The sequence below is a fragment of the Trematomus bernacchii genome, unplaced genomic scaffold (genome assembly GCF_902827165.1).
Source record: "Trematomus bernacchii unplaced genomic scaffold, fTreBer1.1, whole genome shotgun sequence".
Lineage (NCBI taxonomy): Eukaryota > Metazoa > Chordata > Actinopteri > Perciformes > Nototheniidae > Trematomus > Trematomus bernacchii.
In genome coordinates, this window is record NW_022987577.1 from 1,624,185 (window position 1) to 1,642,756 (window position 18,572).

An 18,572-nucleotide genomic window follows, 5' to 3' on the forward strand; every position below is an offset into this window, starting at 1 on the left:
AATCATAACTAATCCCTCTGTGGCAAATCCACAGTTTTTTTTACTCTGTGTGATGGACAGGAGTGATGATCAGAGGGTCCATCTTTATATTCCCTAAGATGCACCCAACCAGGACTAAGACAGTTTTCCGAGTACTGAATTATGGGTAGAGTTTCTCTTTGAAGCAGCAGCCAGTGAAGGAGTAGATCAGAGCTGCAGAACCAACATCATATAGATTGAAGGTTACACTGAAAAAACTGAGACAAAAATATTAGGTTCAACTTAATATTATTGCTTTCAACTAACTTAGTTTTCAACTAACCCTGTCAACTAACCTTTATTTGTGCAATTGGTTGACATAATATATTTAATTGAAGTCAACATTTATTTTTTTTCAGTGCACACTGGCCAAATATGTGCATGTCTCCACAAAATGAGGCGTTACAATATACCAAAATGATATAATAGTAAAAAAACAATGAAGCACCTTGAAGATTGTCCAGTATAATCTTGATAACAGAAATCATTATTTAACATTATGTGTAGTTTCAGTTGTTCTGATATCTATATCTTGATAATAAAAAAAAACACACTTTAATTTTTCTTACCTTTATTGTGCATTTACAGGAAAAAGAAGAAACATGCTAAATGATTTTGTCATGTTCATACGATAGTGCTCTTACATTTACTTTATTATGATCCCCATCAGCAGTAGCATGAGCAATGGCTATTCTTCCTGGGGCCAACACAAACTGTAAAGTCAAACACACATTTACACACTATAGCCTTATAATTACAACTCAACACAATAAACCAAGCAGGTATTGGACACAATAAATCGACTTTGAAAAAGAAACAGAATTATAGTTTTTACAATCATTATTAAGCCAAAGACATCTTTTTACATCCTTGATCTTAATTTGTATAATTATCAACCCTTCGCTTTCACACATTTCGCCCCAATAAAACAGGGCTTTAAAAGAGAACTCTGTTTACATTTGGTTTCTTACACCATAGTCCCATGTATACAAACACCAATATTACCAATATTTCATATTCTTCGGAACAATGTGCACCGGCAATTAATGCCCCGCCCAAAGCTCTGTGCATGACTGTTTCTTTCAGTAATGAGTGCCGCTGATCAACTCTTGTGAGTTATTCAAGGATCAGACAGGTTCTAATTTCTAAGAACATATTGTTTTCTGATGATTTAACAGTCTTAAGGAAGGTAATTGGGTAGTGGTGGTCTAATGGATAGTGAGGTGGGCTGAAGATCGGAAGGTTGTGAGTTCAAATCCCGCCTGGAACACCACCACTAGTGTGCCCTTGAGTAAGGGGGGCACTAGTGATTGGTGCCAATTACCAATTGGTCCCTGTAATTGGTTATTGTAAGTCGCTTTGGATAAAAGCGTCAGCTAAATGAAATGTAATATAATCAATCATTAGAATAATGAGACTGTATTGGATAATATAGATCAGTGTGCTGGCCTTGATTCTAAGTAGTAGGACATATGTGAAACATCAAAGACATTTGAACAGAAAGAAAAGAAGCATCTGATAGATCAATGAAAACCCTGTACATCACCAGTAAATATATATGTATTATATTAAATCATAATGAATCCCTCTGTGGAAAATCCACATTTCTTTTACTCAGTGTGATCGACAGGAGTGATGATCAGAGGGTCAATATTTATATTAGATAAGGAGAACAGGTCAACGAGATTTTCCGGAATACTGAAGCATGGGTAGAGTTTCTCTTTGAAGCAGCAGCCAGTGAAGGAGTAGATCAGAGCTGCAGCATCAACATCATAAAAGGAGACCAGACCCTCCTCATAATCCACAAACACCCCCACCTTCTGAGGCTGAGACTTCAGAGAGAGACGGATATCAGGGTCAGCACAAGCTTCGTACTTATTGTCATCCCTCAAATCGATGGTCCAGAAACCATTCTCAGGGGTCTTTGTGATCTTTCCCTTCCTGTTGATCGACTCTCTGGTCACTCCTAAAGTCCAGTCAGACACACCTTTAACCTGAACCTCGTAATAAAATCTTCGTGAAGAGAAACTCTGCTTTGCTAACACAGAGTAACTATCATCAAATCTCTCTGGGTTGCCTGGGAGATTCTTCTTCACATCACCACAGTTTACTTGTTTTCCATCATCAGACAGGATGAGATAGGGATGTGCTGTATCAGGATCAAGAGTCACCTCCACCTCATACCGCTGGACCCTCTTCAGCTCGACCTCAAGCAGCTTCTTCATCTGTTTACTGAGCGTCTCCTCCAGCTGAGTCACAGCTCTCACCACAGTCCCCTCATATGAAGGTGGACGGACCCTGACTTCTGTCCAGTTCTTGGTGGGTGGAGCAGCGTTCAGGGACGTGAAGCTTTGGAGGAGGTGGAGCTGGTCTTCAGAGCGTGAGAGCTGCTCCACCTCAGAGCTTCTCTTCCTCAGTTCAGAGATTTCCTGTTCCAGCTCTTTGATGAAGCCTTCAGCCTGTTCCTCTGTCTCTCTCTGCTTCTCTTTGATGGTGTCGATGAGCTCGGCCTGGCTTCTCTCAACAGACTCCTTCAGAGCGGTGAAGACCTGAACACCATCTGCTATCTCTCTGTCTGCTCCTTCCTTACTGAGCTCCACTGAGCGATTCATCTCCTGAATCTTCAGTCGTCTCTTCTGGATCATCTGCTGAATGTCAGCCTCTGTCTTCCCCAGCTCAGCCTTCTTTCCTTCATATCCTTCTTTCAGAGGAACAACATCATGTGTCTTGTGGTCTGAAACAGTGCAGAGCATGCAGACACACACCTGGTCAGTCTTACAGAACAGCTCCAGCAGTTTATCGTGCTTCACACACATCCTGCCTTCCAGGTTCTCCACAGGGTCGATCAGCTGATGTTTCTTCAGGCCTGCCCTTGTCAGGTGAGGCTCCAGGTGAGTCTCACAGTAGGACTCCAGACACACCAGGCAGGACTTCAGGGCCTTCAGTCTGGTTCCAGTGCAGGCGTCACAGGGAACTTCTCCTGGTTTGACAACTTGTTGCTCTGAGCTGCTGCTGCTGGCTTCCTGTTGAGCTGACTGTCTGAACTGAGCAGCCATCTCAGAGATGAAAGTGTTGACGCGTAGTACAGGTCTTCTGTCGAAATCCTCTTTACAGTTGGGACACTGACACTGGACATTTCTATCCCAGTGTTCAGAGATGCAGGCTTTACAGAAGTTGTGTCCACATGGTATGGCGACTGGATCAGTGAACACATCCAGACAGATGGAGCACAGAAACTGATCTTCAGTCAGCAGACAGCTGGCAGCAGACATATCTACACTCTGGGGATAAAAAGGAAATTATAATTACATATCTTTTGATTATCTGTTTCCTGAAAAGTATGACAGGTTAAAACAAAACAAATTACTGTGATATATTCAGTCAGTGCTTGGCTATTGTTGAAGTAGTACGACAAGGGTCCATGTTAATTTGATCAAAGCTCAATTAATGTAGGCTATGGACATAAAGGGCCTTTCTGTGTACAAAATAAAATGGTTCACAAATATTGGTATTCAATGTTTTAATATGCAATAACTATTGGTCTAGTCAAATGTTCTGGACAAACAGGGCAGGATTTAGGATTCCAGACAACGCCTCGTAATCCCCGACTGCCCAAAATGTTCCATGATGTCTGGAAACCCGACAATAAGCAGTGACGTAAAAACAGGGGGTATTGTAGCATTAAACAGGAAACTACCTGAACTAAACTTAAGACTTTGGTTAGGTTGGCTAACCATAGCTAGCAACTCTTATGTGGTTTTCAAACTACTGTTATTGCTAGTTGAATTCATCATTTTTGCATAGTTTAGCTGTTTTTGTTGTGCTAATGTTAGCTAATGCTAATGTTTGTTTGTTAAAATGGGCCAATCTAGCTAGCATTCACTAACATTAGCAAATGTATTCACCTTGTGCTTTGCCAGCTGTAGTGCGCTTCCAAATAGCCTTATAATGCCAGCTTTACTGTTTTTAATTATAACACTTATGCAGGCTTGAAAATAACCATTTAGATTAGGATATGTGAATTTACCGCTGTATGAAGAGGCCAGTCAGCTTTAAAAAAGCATGTCAACAATGTTCTTATAATTAATCTCACTGCCAGCTCGATAGTTAAACCATATGATGTTAAATAATGTTTATATTTTAAAAACAAGAGCTAACAAGTTGGCGAAAGCTAGCTAGCTAGCTTGTAACATGGGTAGCTATTGCTATAGATAGATAGATAGATAGATAGATAGATAGATAGATAGATAGATAGATAGATAGATAGATAGATAGATGGATAGATGGATAGATAGATAGATAGATAGATAGATAGATAGATAGATAGATAGATAGATAGATAGATAGTTAGTAGGGGTGTAACGGTATACGTATTCGTACCGAAAATATTCGGTATGGGCCCTTCGGTTCGGTACACGTGTGTACCGAAGTGTATGGAACGAATATAACCATCCATCTTCTCCCGCTTATCCGTGGTCGGGTCGCGGGGGTAGCAGTTCGAATATAACAGAGACGACAGAGGAGAGTTGCAGGAAACAGTATAGGAGGAGGAGAGGACGCTGGCGCTTGTTTGTTCGCCGCTTCTCCTACGCCTCAGAGTTTTTATCTGCTTTTAAGCTATAGTTATATGGCTAAACTTTGAGTCTGTTTAACAAGTGCTTTTATATCTTAAACCTTGTGATTATTGACGGTTTTGGACCTGACAGCTGTCGGGACTCACCTGCTGTATCGCCCAAATTCACCGACTATCTCCGGCTGACTGCTTGCCTCTCTCCCGCTACTACTGTGATAGCAGGCGGACTCCCAATCCTCTGTTTCATTCCCAGACGTGAGGTATACTAACGGCATAGCCTTCCAGCTGTCTCGTTGCTGTTAGCCCTCGCTGCTAAGCACCTTTTTCCAGTCCCCACTCAGCATGCCCAAACGCCAAATCCGCTTCAGGAACCTGAGGAACATCAACCCGGACACCATGACCCTGGACCTCCAGCATCTTTCTTCCGCCAACTTCTCATCAGTAAATGAGTCAGTTGCATATTACAACCAGTCCCTTAACAGTCTCCTTGATCTGCACGCCCCCCTCAAAACCAGGATGGTCACCTTCTCGCGCTCAGCCCCTTGGTACACCGGCGAGCTGCGGAGAATGAAGACAGCTGGGCGTATCCTTGAGCGGCGGCTCAAGGCCTCAGGACTCACTGTTCACCGGTTAGCCTATCGTGAACACCAGAAGGCCTACGCACAGTCCCTCAGAGATGCACGGTCCCAGTACTACTCCTCCCTCATCAACAACAGTAATGGAAACTCCAAGCAACTCTTCTCCACCATAAACCACCTCCTCAAACCCCAAAGTCCTCTACACTCCGACTCCACTGAGAAGCAGTGTAGCAACTTCGCCACCTTCTTCACAAACAAAGTTGACACCATCCGCTCCCTCCTCTCTAGCCCCTCTGCACCTCCAGTTCCAACTGCTGACCCACAGCTTGGGACAACTCAGCCTCTTCGCTGTTTCACGGACATCTCTCAGCGAGAGGTTGAGGGCATCGTTAGGAGGATGAAGCCCTCCACCTGTGTCCTGGACCCCCTTCCGTCAGCTCTTGCGAAATCGTACATCTGTACCATGAGCCCCATGATCACTAAGATCGTAAACCTCTCTCTCCAGGCTGGCCATGTCCCCTCTGCCCTAAAAACCGCTGTCATCAAACCTCGTCTCAAAAAACCCTCCCTTGACCCGGGAGTCCTGGCCAACTACAGACCCATTTCCAACCTTCCTTTCCTATCAAAGGTGCTGGAAAAACTAGTTGCTGCTCAGCTCCAGGACCACCTAAACTCCAACAACCTATTTGAGAAGTTCCAGTCTGGTTTCCGCTCAGGCCACAGCACAGAAACTGCCCTGGTCAGGGTCACCAACGACCTGCTGATGACGGCTGATGCTGGCTCTCCCTCTCTCCTCATCCTCCTCGATCTCACTGCAGCTTTTGACACCGTCGATCACGGCATCTTCCTCCATCGTCTGCACTCCACCATCGGACTCTCTGACTCTCCCCTTGACTGGTTCAGATCTTACCTCACCGGGAGAACAGAGTACGTCTCCTTGGGCGAGGCAGAGTCGGGTACCCACAACGTCACCTGTGGTGTCCCTCAAGGATCAGTTCTCGGCCCCACCCTCTTCACACTCTACATGCTCCCCCTTGGCTCTATCATCAGCCGACATGGAGTATCATTCCATTGCTACGCTGATGACACCCAACTGTACCTCAGGATCAACCCTACCTCCTCTGCAGCCCTGCCTTCACCCACACTCACTGCCTGCCTGGAGGAGATACAGGCGTGGATGAAGCAAAACTTCCTGAAACTCAACAGCTCCAAGACCGAAGCCATTATAGTTGGCACCCCACACCAGGTTCGGTCATCCACCATCACCACCATCACCTTCTCCGGCCAGGACATTACCCTCTCCTCAATAGTCACCAACCTGGGTGTTAAAATGGACGCCCATCTGACCTTTGAGGCCCACATTAAACAGCTGTGCAAGAACTCCTTTTATCACCTCAGGAACATCGCCAAACTCCGCCCCACACTCACTCTGTCTGACGCCGAAAAGCTGGTCCACGCCTTTGTCTCCTCCAGGCTGGACTACTGCAATGCACTCCTCATCGGGATCCCTAACAAAAGCATCCAGAAGCTCCAGTACATTCAGAACAGCGCTGCTAGGATCCTGATGAGGGTGCGCAAATATGATCACATCACCCCCATCCTTAAATCACTACACTGGCTCCCCGTGGAACTGAGGATCGAATTCAAGGTCTCCGTCCTCACCCACCAGTGTGTCCATGGAACTGCCCCTCCCTACCTCAAGGAACTCCTCACCACCCATACCTCCTTGCGGACCACCCGCTCCAGCAACTCCAACTTGCTCAAACCCCCAGGACTAAGCTCCGTACCATGGGAGACCGGGCCTTCTGCTCGGCTGCCCCCAGTCTGTGGAACGCTCTCCCCGACCACATGAGAGCACCACAGAGCGTGGAGGCTTTTAAAAAAGGCCTCAAAACCCATCTATTCAATAGAGCCTTTGCCTAGACCTTTTTACCACCCTTTTATTTTTATTTTATTTCTATTGTTTGTTTTTTATTGCTTTTTATTAATTCTACCGTGTTGTGTAATGTTTATTTATACTGTTCATGCTCACTGCTTGTAGCACTTCGGGATTTGAAATAAAATATGAAGTGCTTTATAAATGAAACCCATTATTATTATTATTATTAATATAACGTTAAACGTAAAAAATTGAGAATGTGAACAACTTTTTGGAAGTAATCTCTGGTGCTGCGTCGCAGCATTCAGTGTAATTTGCTCACATTGGGTTCAACGCGTCATAGAGCGACCAAGTCATTTCATTGGACGAGAGGCATACTATGAGAGCTGGTCATAGGGATGCATTCAAATTTAGTCAGTAATTTGAGGAACTGTCGAAATGGCGAACACAGATAAAGTTGAGCTCGAAAATCCTCCAGCATCATTGAAGTCTCCGGTTTGGGAACATTTTGGTTTTGCAGTTACGTACAAGGATGACGGACAAAGACAGGTGGACCGAACCAAAGCTGTTTGTCGGCATTGTTCAACTAAAATTGGTTACGTGGCTGGCAATACATCAAACTTGCACACTAATTTGAAAAGGCATCTCCCGAACGTGAATATCACCGGTACCAAAAGGAAAATGACTGAAGTGCAAACCCAACTCCCACTAGCATTAAGCCTCCACCACTCGCAAAAAGTTCAGACCGAGCCAAAGCTATTACAAACGCCAAATATCTTTATGTTGCCATGTTAGCAAAGCGCTACCTGGCTGCATCTGCTACCTCTGTCCCTAGAGAGAGGGTGTTCTCCACAGCAGGAGACATTGTTAGTGCCAGAAGATCTGCCCTTTCGGCAAGCAATGTGGACAAGTTCATCTTAAAAAAAAACATGAAAATACAATGACAAGCAAGCAAGTCCTAATGTCAAACTAGTACAGTACAGTTCAAGTACAGATTATTTACGTTCATCGAAATGCTGCACCTTAATGTTTATTTTATTATATTTTGTATTTATTTGAGTGAATATTCACAGTTTAATAATAATTAAAAAAAATATATATATATTTTATGTTTTGTGATCATTTTTTCTGCTGTACCGAAAACGTACCGAACCGTGACCTAAAAACCAAGGTACGTACCCTACCGAAATGTTTGTGAACCGTTACACCCCTACTCATTACTGAAAGAAACACTCATGCACAGAGCTTTGGGCAGGGGGGGGGGATTAATTGCCGGTGCACATTGTTCAGAAGAATATGGAATATTGGTAATATTACACCATATCACTTATGGTGTAAGGAACCAGAGGTAAACAGAATTATTTTTTAAAACTCTATTTTCTTGGAATTGAAAGAATATAATTGACATTTTAAAAGTCAAGGCCATTTAGAAAAGGATGTATTTTTTTATGAATGACTTTTTACTAGCATGAACATGTCTGTTATTAATTATTAAGAATGGTTTTGATTAAAATGTTGTTCATGGTTGATAATGATAATAATGTTTATCTTTGATTTATTGTTATTATTAAGTAAGTAAGTAAAACTTTATTTATATAGCACCCTTCTCAACACGGATGTACAAAGTGCTTTACAGTACACAGGACACAATTCAAAGTACAACTATAACATGTAGAATAAAAGGCATAAAACAGCAGCAGGTAATACATAGGATAAAACACTAATAAAAGACAGCCACTAACTCACCTCCTCCGATGCCCCAAAGGCCTGTCGGAAAAGGTGGGTCTTTAACTGCCCCTTAAAAATCTCTATTGAGGCAGAGGCTCTTAGTTTCTGGGGGAGTTTGTTCCAAAGCCTTGGGGCCACCGCCTGGTTCGGGGCACCCTTAGGAGGCCTTGCTCAGAGGACCTCAGATAGACAGATAGATAGATAGATAGATAGATTGATTGATTGATTGATTGATTGATTGATTGATTGATTGATTGATTGATTGATAGATAGATAGATAGATAGATAGACAGATTGATTGATTGATTGATTGATAGATAGACAGATAGATAGACAGATAGTTAATGTTTGATAGCTAAATAGCACACTTACAGGTTAATTGATTATTTTGGGACAGTTTCATATGTCTTCCTGCAGTCACTAACAGAGGATGGATGATGTAAAACCATTTGATCACGCAGTGTAGCTGAGAATGAAACTCATTGTTTACAATGCTGCTTGTGCTAGACCGGAAGAACTAACACATATGCATATGCACATAGGAAGTATGGAAAAGGGGCTTGGCTACTACTAATTACTTTCTGCAAAACATTACATTCCCAGACTATATATAGAATAAGTTACAGTAATATCGAAATATTCAATTTCCACCCTAACACTGACGTTGTAACGCAATTTTTTTTTTATTGGGGATTATCATTCGGTGTACATTTGATTTTCAATGTTGTCCTGTGTCTACGTATTTAACACAGAATCTGTTTAGGGAGATTGTCATACCATGAAAATCATATACCGTTTCAACCCTATTTAACATAAGTGTCTGCAAAACAGAAGAAACACAGCGCTCTGTTCAAAGACTTTAAGTGTCAGCTTGGACAAAGAGTGTAACATCCCGTCATCAGTGGCGGCCGGTCCATAGGGGCGCTAGGGGCGCCGCCCCACCTCTTCCCATATTGAAAAAAAAAATAAAAATAAAATTAAAATAAAAAAAAAAAAGAATGTTTAAAAAAAATATATATATTTTTATTTTTATTTTTAATGAACAAGGTAAATATTATATAATTGGTATCAGTAAAATGTATAATCTACAATAAAATCTCGTTTAAAATTGTGTTACGATGTCTAAAGTTACTGATAAGTCACATGTTTCCTGCCTGGCCTTGCCCATGCACCTTCTCTCGTCTGGGCGCTAAGAGAGGAGCCTTCAACCAGTGCAGCAGCAGCCACCAGCAGCTGACTGTTGCTATCTGTAACGTGTAAACTATGCCGCGAAAATATAATTTCAGCCAATCAGCGTCGTCAAAGATGACGGTCACCGGGCGCCAATGTCAGCGCCCAGTGCAGTCTGTGAGTAGTTTGGACAGTGACTCGTATCCGGTTGACGCAGTAGTTGATGAGGATGGCTTCGTGTGCAGGTGGAGTCTCCGGACCTCGGTCCCCGCCTAATTCTGTTCAAGAGCTAATCTCCAATCCTTTCGAAAGGAGAAGTTTGGCAGATAAATTGTTGCTTAAAGACCTTGGACCGGACCAACCCGATTTGAATATATCGCAGCAATCTCGTGAAAAAGACAAAACTTATACACGAGGCTTCGCAAGTAGCTGGTACACAAAAAAGGCTTGGCTAGCTGGATGCAAACAGGTAAATGCTGTCTTTTGTTTCCCATGCTTGGATATCACTTTATATGTAGAGAGGAGGTTTCCCATGGTTGTTAGAAGTTTATTAATAAGTGGGCATTTATCACAGAAGTGATTGTTCTGTCTCCACGTTTGTTGCATTGTCTGTGATGTATTTTCCAACGGTTATAGCTCCTGTCCTGTCCCAGCAACACTACACGGTTTGCAGCTCCACCACATTTTTGGTTTATCTTCGGTGTCGCTTAAAATCTGCTTCCCATCGGACTAAAACCTCCACGTAATCTGAAGACAGATACTTGAAGTTATTTAAACCTTTTGCAAACTTTATGTTCTTTCTTGCTCTAGCCTTGCCAGTTACATTGTACATAACACATATATTATCATTATGCTAAGTGGTTGTTCGTGTTAGACGATGTAGCTTTTTCATTTCTGAGTTATTGCTATATGTAAATAAGCCTGTTTGTAAATAATCCTCAGAGAAACAAAGAAAAAACACAATTTATGACATTTTGTGCTGTGGTTATTTTTTTAAATTGCATTTATTCACAGTTCAGTTTGAAATGCTGTAGTGACTTGTATTGAACCACTTAAATATTTATAATTAATGCTACTGTAAAGATGCTATTAATTTTATATCTCACATGCAGTTCACTGTAAAGCTACTTGGTGGAGGTGTTGGTTCATAAAACATGAACAGTTTTAAGAAAGAAAAAAACAGACTAGTTCTGAGAACACAAATTCCTGGTAAAGTAGTAGATGTTCAGGTTGATAAATAATATTTTCCACACTGAAGATTATGGAGGTATTGATCAGTCTTCTCATATTTTTAAGCCTCGATTTCTCCTTTCCCCCCCCCTCTAACATCACCAGAAGTCATCATTTAAGGGGTCATTTCTCGAAAAAAAATTCCGGGGGGAAACCCCCCGGACCCCTCGGGTAGGTCACTTACGGTACGTCAAGAGCCCCACCAAAAAAAAAGACCACCGGCCGCCACTGCCCGTCATGTCTGTTGATTTATTCATGTTTTGTTCAGTTAGTTAATCAGGTTCATGTTATTTGTTTCATGTTTAGTTCATAGCCCAGGGTAGATTTATGTTTAGTCAAGTCTCTTTGTTCACCTGTCTAATCCTGTCACTGCACTTCTTGTTTTATTTTGGTACTTACTTTCTATCTCTTTCAGAGCTCTCCTGCCCTTGTGGGTCTTCCTCCCCGTGTGACTGTCAGCCCCTCCCTTGATTGTTGCCACCTGTGTCCCAATACCTCTTGTATATATAGTCCTCGGTTGCGTTCGAATACTCCAAAAAATCAGCTCCTAAGTTCTAACCCTATCGTCTATCCCTTGACCTCTGAGTGAAAGGTCACGGGGTTAAGGGATAGTGGATAGGAGAATTCAAAAGGACTTCGGAGAAGAGACTGCGGTACTTTAGAGAATCGACTGCACTTCCACTATCCGACGTGTTTATGATGCGCCAGCGGAGGTCATAAATGTGCGTCTGCTGCTGTGGGGAAACTATGGAAACTACAGTTTTCTATACAGCGGACTACAACATGGATGTTTAATAAGAACGAGGGACTACTGTAAACTCATCTAGAGACTCTGCACCGTGCTCTGATGCTGTTGTGCTTTATGAACGGGGACAACAGAGAAACATATTCTTCATGACCAAAGTTGGAATTGAAATAAAAAAGGAAAGTGAAACTTATGCTCGTCACCCTCTCCCTCCGGTCCACATTAATACAAATGATCCCAATACGTATGATTGTATGAAAATATCTTAAAATCAATACAAATGTATTTATTATAAACGTTAGTCCTTAACATCTATCACTGTGTATATCACCATTCAAACATATTTTAAAAGTTGAACAAACCCCACACAGCTCAGTAAAGACTGTGAAATGTTGACTTTATTTGATCATTTCAGTAAAAACTAACGTTCATATTTCTCTTTTTGATTATAATACTGATGAACGTTCAAAACAAAGCACTTTGGCAACTTACCACATACGTTTTAAAATGCTTAATAAGCACCGTAACTTTTATGATATCATTTCACGGTCATAATCGGTTGTTTCCGTGAACGGCCGACTGTTGTGTGACGGCAAATGCTGCGGCCGCAAGGCATTGTGGGGCAGCATTTTCTCCTCTCCTTTCGGTTAGGGAGGTCCAGTGGTTCCTAAGCTAAAGGAGGTTAAAAGGAAGTTTGAAACCTCCTTTCCTTTCATTTAGAGAATTCGAACGGCACTTATCATGGCTGCCACTGAGGGACTTCCGGGTCATTTCACTCCGTTAGGAAGGTTCCTAAGCTAAATGGACTATTGGACCGCAACCCCGGTCTCCCTTTGTCCTGTGCCAGTTCGTCTTCTCTCACCAAGAGAGCCAGCTTTTCATAACAAGAGACTTTTGTAGCAAGTTTTCATCGTCAAGTTTATTTAGTTCCCATGTTTGAAGTTTGCTTTTCTACGTTTTGACTCATGAGTGAGTTTTTGTTTGTACCTTGTCTTTATCCAAGTCAAGACCTTTTTGAACAGCAAACTTATTTTTGAGTCGTGCATTTGAGTCCAAGTGTCTGTGTCACGTTCCTAACAGAGAGGAAGGAAAATCAGAGAGAGGGAGACAGCAGAGAATCAAACACATACGCAGAAGAAAATATGAACGCTAATACCAGGAAACCCCCACAGCAAACCTCAGTTAAAGAGAGGAACTTCCTGTCTGAAGTTGAGAGCAAATACTGGTTGTTGAAACGCAGTAAATATCCTCAGCTGTGCTGCCGTACAAAGACAAACTGAGAAACTCTGACAGAAAGCATGTGAGGCCTGTTAGCTTTAGCATGAGTTCATCTGGAGTCACTGTTCTCTGGATATAGTTGAAACTAAATGTTGAGCAGATATTCAGTTGGTGGTCTCGTCTCTGTACTCACCGGGGTTTGGCAGAGATCCTGCTGTGGTGTTCAGGATTAGTTTAATGTTCCTTTAGGGAGAAATAGAGAGGATTGTCTCGACGGCAGCTCTGCTCTCCATCAGAAATACTTTCATTCAGGAAGTGCCACATTGCAGCATTCCTCTCACTGTGGCTCTCTGGGGGGAAATCTAAAATCAGTAAAACATACTCTTTATTCAAAGTCCTCTGTGGGCAGGGCTGGAAAAAGTATTCAGATTGTTTACTTGAGTAAAAGTACTAATACCACACTGTAAAAATACTCCATTTCAAGTCAAAGTACTGCATCAAGAATGGTACTGAAGTTAAAGTATTTAAGTACAATTAGGAAAATGTACTTAGTAGTAAAAGTACTCATTGCAGAATAAACTAATATTCCCATATTTAATTAAGCATTTATTCATTAATTGTCCTTGTATTTATTTATTCCTGTATTTATTTGCACGATTATTTATTATTTTATAATTGTATTCTTATTTTTATTCATACATTAATTTATGCATTTCTTTATTTATATATTATGTCATGTTCCTATTCATCATATTTCACATCATTGATCCAGATCTGTACAGTAAGTAAAGGTATTAAATACATGTAGTGGAGTAAAAGTACACCTTTTACCTCTGAACTGTAGAGGAGTAGAAGTACACAGTAGCATAACATGGAAATACTCAAGTAAAGTACAAGTACCTCTAATAAGTGTACTTAAGTACAGAGTAAATCTACTTGGCTACTTCCCACCTCTGGTATTAATTTACACCAAAAATAGACTGCTATAAGTTTTGTTATACCAAGGTGTACTTAGCAGCTATTTGTTTGTACAGTGTTTGTATTCTTATTGTCGTGGCTTCCTTCCTTGTTTTTCTTTCAAGCCACTAGACGCCTTCAACAGACATTTTTAACTTTCCTTTATATTACTTAGAGTTGAAGAGTTGCTTGGCCTCCGATGGTTTGGATGATATTGTGCGATGTGTTTGCTCAAAATAAAATAACAAACTCCACTACATGTATGTAATACCTTTAGTTACTTTACAGATCTGGATGAATGATGTGAAATATAATCAAGTGTTAAATCAGACTTTAGTTCCACCTGGAGTAAATCCACAAGCTACCCTGCAGTATACAAAGTCATTCAAACTAGCTGCACCTTTACCAGCTTTGAGAACACTTTCATGATCAATCATTATAAAACATATCATATATATTATTCTGAAATGGACCAATCTGCACAATGACTACTTTTACTGTCGCTACTTTCACTATATTTTGATGATCATACTTTTCTACTTTTACTTGAGGAACATTTTGAATGCAGGACTTTTACTGTAACAGAGTATTCCTACACTCTGGTACTTCTCCTTTTACTGAAGTACAAGATCGGCGTACTTCTACTTTTACTCAAGTACAAGATCGGCGTACTTCTACTTTTACTCAAGTACAAGATCTGAGTACTTCTACTTGTACTCAAGTACAAGATCTGAGTACTTCTACGTTTACTCAAGTACAAGATCTGAGTACTTCTTCTTTTACTCAAGTACAAGATCTGAGTACTTCTATGTTTACTCAAGTACAAGATCTGAGTACTTCTACGTTTACTCAAGTACAAGATCTGAGTACTTCTACGTTTACTCAAGTACAAGATCTGAGTACTTCTACTTGTACTCAAGTACAAGATCTGAGTACTTCTTCTTTTACTCAAGTACAAGATCTGAGTACTTCTACTTTTACTCAAGTACAAGATCTGAGTACTTCTACGTTTACTCAAGTACAAGATCTGAATACTTCTACTTTTACTCAAGTACAAGATCTGAGTACTTCTTCTTTTACTCAAGTACAAGATCTGAGTACTACTACTTTTACTCAAGTACAAGATCTGAATACTTCTACATTTACTCAAGTACAAGATCTGAGTACTTCTTCTTTTACTCAAGTACAAGATCTGAGTACTTCTACTTTTACTCAAGTACAAGATCTGAATACTTCTACTTTTACTCAAGAACTAGATCTGAGTACTTCTACTTTTACTCAAGTACAAGACCTGAGTACTTCTTCTTTTACTCAAGTACAAGATCTGAGTACTTCTACTTTTACTCAAGTACAAGATCTGAATACTTCTACTTTTACTCAAGTACAAGATCTGAATACTTCTACTTTTACTCAAGTACAAGATCTGAGTACTTCTTCTTTTACTCAAGTACAAGATCTGAGTACTACTACTTTTACTCAAGTACAAGATCTGAATACTTCTACTTTTACTCAAGTACAAGATCTGAGTACTTCTTCTTTTACTCAAGTACAAGATCTGAGTACTTCTACTTTTACTCAAGTACAAGATCTGAGTACTTCTACGTTTACTCAAGTACAAGATCTGAGTACTTCTTCTTTTACTCAAGTACAAGATCTGAGTACTACTACTTTTACTCAAGTACAAGATCTGAGTACTTCTACTTTTACTCAAGTACAAGATCTGAGTACTTCTACGTTTACTCAAGTACAAGATCTGAGTGCTTCTACTTTTACTCAAGTACAAGATCTGAGTACTACTACTTTTACTCAAGTACAAGATCTGAGTACTTCTACATTTACTCAAGTACAAGATCTGAGTACTTCTTCTTCTACTCAAGTACAAGATCTGAGTACTTCTACGTTTACTCAAGTACAAGATCTGAGTACTTCTTCTTTTACTCAAGTACAAGATCTGAGTACTTCTACATTTACTCAAGTACAAGATCTGAGTACTTCTTCTTTTACTCAAGTACAAGATCTGAGTACTACTACTTTTACTCAAGTACAAGATCTGAGTGCTTCTACTTTTACTCAAGTACAAGATCTGAGTACTACTACTTTTACTCAAGTACAAGATCTGAGTACTTCTACATTTACTCAAGTACAAGATCTGAGTACTTCTTCTTTTACTCAAGTACAAGATCTGAGTACTACTACTTTTACTCAAGTACAAGATCTGAGTACTTCTTCTTTTACTCAAGTACAAGATCTGAGTACTTCTACTTTTACTCAAGTACAAGATCTGAGTACTTTTACTTTTATTCAAGTACAAGACCTGAGTACTTCTTCTTTTACTCAAGTACAAGATCTGAGTACTTCTACTTTTACTCAAGTACAAGATCTGAATACTTCTACTTTTACTCAAGTACAAGATCTGAGTACTTCTACTTTTACTCAAGTACAAGATCTGAGTACTTCTTCTTTTACTCAAGTACAAGATCTGAGTACTTCTACTTTTACTCAAGTACAAGATCTGAGTACTTCTACTTTTACTCTAGTACAAGATCTGAGTACTTCTACTTTTACTCGAGATCTGCGTACTTCTACTTTTACTCAAGTACAAGATATAAAAATATAGTTTATAATTTCTCATTTGGCGTGCATCTCTTTTTCTGGGGCCAACAAACCGGTTGTAACCATGGTAACCAGCATTTAAATGTATTTCCCTTTGAAACATGTGGGTGAACGGGTCCGACTGGTCTGCAGTGTGAGCTTGTTGATTCACAGATAAAAACAGCGTTCAGTTTTAAAATACATCTGAAAGCTTTTCATTTAGTTTAGCAAGAGTCAACGAGCTCTCAGTTTCCTGTCAACGCCATTTCTGAATATTTCCAAAGATTTGACTCAGTTTTTTAATAGTATAAAGTTTAATAGAGATGTTTTGAGACTAAAAAATAGTAGTTTGATCACTCTTCTCTCTCTGTAGTTTTACATCGTTCATTAAGGCTGTCTGACTGATCCCTAACTGCTGAAAGTCACTTTTAAAACTAACGTTTGTATTCCAGCTGCTTGTTGGTTATTAAACTAATAGTAACAACGCATTTAGGCTAAACTTAACTAATCATATGCCTTTTTGCAGTAATATCATCTGGAGCTTGATGGTTCTTGTTAACATCACAATTGTGTACATGTGTAAGATCCTAAATAAATTCAATAGAAAACCATTAAAAACACAATGTGTCCATCTCCATTACTGTCACATCATACATTTATTCATAATATAAAAATACCATGCTGCTTATTTTGCTATTAGAGTCAAATCATATTTAAAGAAGGCTAAATATTTTTAAATGCCACTTTAATGTGTAGTGAGTCGTTGTGTTTCTGCAGTGCACTCACCAGTGTTTGCAGAGGTTCTGCTGTGTTGTTGAGAAGAAGCTGCTGGATTCAGTTGTTTCTTCAGAGAAACAGAGACGCTGTCTGGACTGAAGCTCTGCTCACACTAACTTTACCTTTCCATTTCTGTGAAGTTATAACTCTCGTGTTTCAGTGTTGCTCCTCCTCTCAGTGGCCCGTCGCAAAGAGGAAGTGGAGGGGGAAATATTCAAATAATTTCATGAAGCTCAGCTCAAGTTCAAGCAGGAAGACTGGGAATGCATTCATCCACTCCACAGCTGCATGTCGTTAGCTCATTATTGGCATCATCTTTGAACCAATTACATTTCACCTCAATCTCCAGCAGCCAATCATCATGCTGCAGTCAAACTTTAAAATGGTTCTCCTGCAGTCAGCTGTGATTTCAGGCATTTATACTGCGGCCCACCTCCACCCCATCCACCTCCACCCCATCCACCTCCACCCCATCCACCTCCATCACATCCAGTGCCAGGAGAGCTAATCCAAAAACCACACCTCCTCAAATCCAGATCTTCAGCCTCCTCTTCATCACACCTCCTCATCAAATCCAAATATCCAGCATCCTCTTCATCCCTCCTCCTCTTCAAATCCAGAGCATCCTCTTCATCCCTCCTCCTCATCAAATCCAAATATACAGCATCCTCTTCATCCCTCCTCCTCATCAAATCCAGATCTCCAGCATCCTCTTCATCCCACCTCCCCAAATCCAAATCTTCAGCATCCTCTTCATCCCACCTCCTCATCAAATCCAAATCTTGAGCATCCTCTTCATCCCACCTCTTCATCAAATCCAAATCTTCAGCATCCTCTTCATCCCACCTCCCCAAATCCAAATCTTCAGCATCCTCTTCATCCCACCTCCTCATCAAATCCAAATCTTCAGCATCCTCTTCATCCCACCTCTTCATCAAATCCAAATCTTCAGCATCCTCTTCATCCCACCTCCCCAAATCCAAATATTCAGCATCCTCTTCATCCCACCTCCCCAAATCCAAATCTTCAGCATCCTCTTCATCCCACCTCCTCATCAAATCCAAATCTTCAGCATCCTCTTCATCCCACCTCCTCACCAAATCCAGA

At 40.7% G+C, this 18,572-nt stretch overlaps 1 protein-coding gene across 3 annotated transcripts; it reads right to left on the reverse strand.

Annotated features, from left to right (window-relative positions):
- Positions 1 to 572: 572 nt before the first annotated feature.
- LOC117479784 (zinc finger protein RFP-like) lies at positions 573 to 17,591 on the reverse strand. 3 transcript variants are annotated; one of them, XM_034126865.1, is made up of 3 exons: positions 17,475 to 17,591; positions 13,333 to 13,489; positions 573 to 3,299 (listed from the first exon to the last, which is right to left on the reverse strand). In XM_034126865.1, the coding sequence occupies exon 3, from the start codon at positions 3,288 to 3,290 to the stop codon at positions 1,629 to 1,631; it is 1,662 nt and encodes a 553-aa protein (XP_033982756.1). In that variant the 5' UTR covers positions 3,291 to 3,299; positions 13,333 to 13,489; positions 17,475 to 17,591; the 3' UTR covers positions 573 to 1,628. The 3 variants fall into 3 exon arrangements, with proteins under 3 accessions (XP_033982756.1, XP_033982757.1, XP_033982758.1); XM_034126866.1 differs by having other exon boundaries at positions 13,333 to 13,501; XM_034126867.1 differs by lacking the exon at positions 13,333 to 13,489.
- Positions 17,592 to 18,572: the final 981 nt, after the last annotated feature.